Below are 4,698 nucleotides of genomic sequence, written 5' to 3' on the forward strand. Positions count from 1 at the left end.
AGCGGATTTACCTTGTTGCCCTCAAACCATCTTAGGCAGCAACAAGTTACCTAACCAGTCATCCTCTCCAAGCTACAAGGCGAAGTATTGTTCTAACTCTAGCAGGTTTGACAAGTAGGCTAAAGTATCTCCAACATCAACTTCTGGTTATTGAGAAAAAACTTGACCAATTAGTCGTTCCTTAAACCATTGTATCAAATCATCAACATTTTTCTTTATATGATATACCCAATGTTTTCAAACCACCATTGATCCGGATGGTTGGATCGTTTAGCCTAGGAACTATCCAGGCAACTGGTTCTATTTTACCCCAAACCCGGTCCCTGGCCAAAAACTGTTGAATTGGTCAGTGACCAGCTAACTCGGGAGGTCGAACTGTTGACCTTTTCAATAGTTTTGGCCATTTTTATTTTATTTTTTCGTTGGAATAGTATGTCTATTTGGACTGGACAGTCGAACTGTCGACCCAAAAACTGATGACCAGAACGGTTCCAGTTCTAGGTCGGTTTTTAAAACCTTGGATATACCCATTTAAATCCAATTATGTTCATATATATGTGGCTGAGGAGGTACCAAATTCCATGTTCCATTATTCATGAGGACATCAAAGCCCTCACCCTTGGTACACCTCCATTAAGCTAGCTTTTGCACCTGTGAAAACAAGCAGGTTCCACTAGATCATCAGTAGCAATACATGCACTATAGGGTATTTGTAGCAGTACATGCAATATAGCCTGAGAAACATGTGATTGGGACCTAGTAGTCTTGGAGTGAGATCGAACTGGTGGGAGAGCAAGTGGCGCATCATGCAATGGACTCTATAGAGCAAAACTTAGGCGGAGGGGAAGTTATTAAGTAGAGGAGAGGAATAAGGTATAGGAGGCTAATGGAAGGGGTGTCAATTGGACTGGTCCAATCCGATCCAATGAATATTTTGGACCATTTTGGACTAGTCCAATTTAATGTTTGGATCGTTTAATATGTGCAAACATCGGTGAGAAAGGCTATAACCCGTAATAGTTAAGAAGGGGATGGAATACTTTTTCATCAAAAACCACATCACGACTAATAATGATACAGTGGGATTCAAACATCGGTAACCATTGTGAGAAAGGCTATAACCAAGAATGGCTATGGTGATGAGTGATCATGCAAGGCATGAACTTCGTAGGGTGTGGCACTATATAAATCATGGTTTTTGAACCGTCGTTGATCCACACAGTCAGACCATTCGGCCCGGGAACCGTACAGGCAACCGGTTCTGTTTTACTCCAAACCCAGTCCCTAGCCAAAAACCGTTGAATCAGTCAATAACCCGTTGACCCGGGTAGTCAATCCATCAACCCGTTCAATGGTTTTTGACTTTTTTTAATTATTTTTTATTTTTATTGTTAGAACGGGCCATCCATTCAAACCGAACATTGGACCATCAACCTAGAAACCTGTGGCCAAAACAATTCCATTTGATGGTCTTTTTTTAAAACCATGATATTAATTGAGAATTGTAGTGGGCAGTGTATTTTTGAGGAGATCTAACAATGGTTTGTATGGCTTCATCCCAAAAGGTACGTAGTGGAAGAGAAGCCTTAGAGAGAGAGCATTAATTGCTATTTGCTAATGCAATTTCTTTGATGTGTCTACGTTTCTGCCAGTAAACCCCAATTTGACTGAATATTGTTTGATTTTGTAAGAAAAGAAACTTTCTACATAAACCTTGAAACGAAAGAAAATAGAGTGCATCAAACTTGTATAATATTTAAAACCATCATGTGTGATAGGGGCAGGCCCCCCAAACCATCAAACTGCAGTTGGATAATTGACAACGAAGACGAACTGAAGATGTATCATTATAATAAGAAGTACTAAGACTAGAAAGAGAACTTGTTGAAAGGTCTTCAAAGCAGGATGACCAAGATGATAATGTCAGAATGAAAGAGACTCTTTAGCATCAAGGAATGCAGACTTAGAGAAAGGAGTGCATCGGGATGAGAAGTTGATATAGAGGCCTAGGGGTGTCAATTGGGCTGGATTTGGTCCAATGTGATTCCATTATAAATGGATCAGGTTCAATCCAATCCAATGAATATTTTGGATTAATTTGGACCCGTCCAATTCAATGTCTGGACTGTACAATCTGTTTAAATTCATTTTGATTTAGATTGGTTTCAACCCAAACCCACTCGATTGACACATATATTAATTCTTATCTTATATCAATGTATCAGATGTTGGCTTAATCCAGCTCAATCCAACTTAATAAATATGTTGGACTAGATTGGTCCAATCCAAGATGTCTTGTTAGTTTGTCCAATCTGTCCAAATTGATTTTGGACTGGATGGGATCCAATCCAAAGCCAGTCCATTGACACCTTAGATAGAGCCCATCTTTATAGAGATTTTGCATTAAGAGAGGAATTAAAAATGCCCCGAGCATCGATCAAGAATGGTGAAATTCAAAGAAGCAATTATTATCACATGCAAATTGACCAACATAAAGAAAGGAAATATCAAAACATCTATAACATGTGGAAGCTGTATGAGGTAGACCACCTCGCCCAACAAGCTAGGTTTGCAGTTGGAGAAGCATAGGGAGAGAAAGAGATCAGTACGTTGTTGCAACCATGTACCCATGGTTTGGTTTCTAAGTAAGCCACGCAGATCATCAATTAATGGTTAATTATAATGATAAAAAATCGGACTTGGTAGTAATTAAAGATAATGAAAGAATCATAATTGGTACCCAAATTAATTATTCATGTAAATTAAGTAGAGAGAAGAAGGTCACGAGGGTGAAAGATATCTTATTCAACAAGATTTGAAAAGTGGTTATTGAAGGAGATGGACGATAAAACCAAAGAATATGATGGACGATTAAACATAAATTCTTAGAATTAATAAAGTTTGTTTAAATTAAATTTGCTAAAGAGAGTCAAATGATTTATCCAATCTTCTTCAATCTTTAATGGAGATGGTTTTTAAAATGAGTTATATAGCCATTAAGAGAAATGCTTGAAACAAATTAATGAGCTTTAGGTTGTATTTGGATGTGATGTAAGTTAAGGGTTCGGTTTTGTATGCATTTGGAAAGAGGGTGTAATTAATATTGATGTAAAGTATACTCTCGCTCAATTTTGTGTTTATTTGGATGAAGTGTAGTTTTATGTCGACAATCGATGCAAAATCCCATTAATTTTAAAGTTTTATATCGATAATCAATATAAAATACATCAATTTTATCGATGTAAAACTTTACATTAATGATGTTTTATGCTGATTCCAAACGCAGCTTAATTTGTAGCCAACACAAGTACCTTTAGAGCTGGCCTAAAGTCAAAACTTGTCAAGTTCAAGAAAAGGCAAATGAAAGAGTCAAATACCATGAAATTACAGTCGAGTAGTAGAAGGCTTCCGATCCCTTTATTAATTATTTAATTTACGTTACACTCCATTTTCTTTTCTATTAATGCTACAGTACTAGAGTACTGTTCATTCAATTTCCCTGTGAATGCAACTTCATAGAGATCTCTGTTAGTAATTAATTACTGTATTCTAACAAGTAAGGTTGTCACCCGGCGACACACCGAGTTTCTTACAGTAGTCGGTGTAATACCTAACTCGAGCCTGAACAGCGCCGGAGTTTCTTCCTCCACATTCACCGCCATTAATGGCTCTTATCGTGGCGCCGAATCCTTGTCTCATGACCGAATGGACATTGTTCATCCAGAACCAGAATGCAGTCTTGAAAGACACCACCACGTCCTTAGCCACAGTCTCCGGAGCATTCAGACCGTTGAATCCGATGCTCTGTCCGGCAGGTCCGTAGTTGTAGTTCCAGGATATTTGGATCGGACCACGGCCGTAATATCCTTTGCCCGGAACGCATGGATACTGCGTGTTTCTCTCGTCACAGTAGTCCTTTGAGGCACCATCGATCTCTTCTATGTAGCAGAAGTCTGTACGTACGTAGACCCAGAAAAGATTTAGATTTGAAAGACAAATTAATCAACTCAGTAACAGAGTTGCAGAGAATTGAGGAAACTTACGTCCAGTCTCGTGTGTGACATGTGCAAAGAAAGCAGCAATCTCGCGCTTCGAGTCATCGGCGGAGCCATCTTTAGCGAAACGAGGGTAGGAATTAAGGGCGTTAAGAAAGGCACCTCGGGTGTAGAAGTTCTTGCCTGCGCAACCGGAGGCCGCTTTGCCGATTATTCCGTTGAAGAAATCGGGTGTGACAACGTCTGCAACTGAAACGCCGCTACTGCTGCCGCCACCGCCATTGTTGCAGGGACCCTGTTGGCATCCGTCACCACAGTAAGCTTTGCCTGTGCCGCAGTACCCAAACCGGCTACAGCAGAGGTTTGAGGCACAACCACAGTTCTGACCCACAACGGGATCCGGCAAAAGACTGGCTAGGGTTCCGGCCACAAGGACAGTTAGGGTTATAATTTTGACAGTAGCCATGGAAGGAGAATGGAGGAAAATGGTGGAGACTGAGTATGGTGCAACTGGAACGCCTGAATGTGCTATTTATAGAGAAATAATTTGGGCCCCGTTTGGTGCGACTTTTCACGCGATCTACGGTATATATCTTTTTCCTTATCTAAACGCCAAAAGTCAATGCAGATGTAAACTTCAAAAGTCAATGTACAAAAAAGTCCACAAAGGACAATTTTAGGAAGAAAGAGTTTTTGCATTTTT

At 39.7% G+C, this 4,698-nt stretch overlaps 1 protein-coding gene across 1 annotated transcript; it reads right to left on the bottom strand.

The window, feature by feature from the left end:
* Nucleotides 1-3,395: 3,395 nt before the first annotated feature.
* Nucleotides 3,396-4,497, bottom strand: LOC104598377 (endochitinase EP3-like). The gene is made up of 2 exons (XM_010260411.2): nucleotides 4,044-4,497; nucleotides 3,396-3,953 (listed from the first exon to the last, which is right to left on the bottom strand). The coding sequence occupies exons 1-2, from the start codon at nucleotides 4,459-4,461 to the stop codon at nucleotides 3,550-3,552; spliced, it is 822 nt and encodes a 273-aa protein (XP_010258713.2). The 5' UTR covers nucleotides 4,462-4,497; the 3' UTR covers nucleotides 3,396-3,549.
* Nucleotides 4,498-4,698: the final 201 nt, after the last annotated feature.

This window comes from Nelumbo nucifera, chromosome 7 (genome assembly GCF_055504915.1).
Source record: "Nelumbo nucifera cultivar China Antique chromosome 7, China Antique-T2T, whole genome shotgun sequence".
Lineage (NCBI taxonomy): Eukaryota > Viridiplantae > Streptophyta > Magnoliopsida > Proteales > Nelumbonaceae > Nelumbo > Nelumbo nucifera.

Excerpts from the sequence above, each read along its gene's own strand:
- LOC104598377 (XM_010260411.2), bottom strand. The coding sequence starts at position 4,461 with ATGGCTACTGTCAAAATTATAACCCTAACTGTCCTTGTGGCCGGAACC. Across the intron at positions 3,954-4,043 it reads TGTCACACACGAGACTGGAC|ACTTCTGCTACATAGAAGAG; the intron begins GTAAGTTTCCTC and ends ACGTACGTACAG.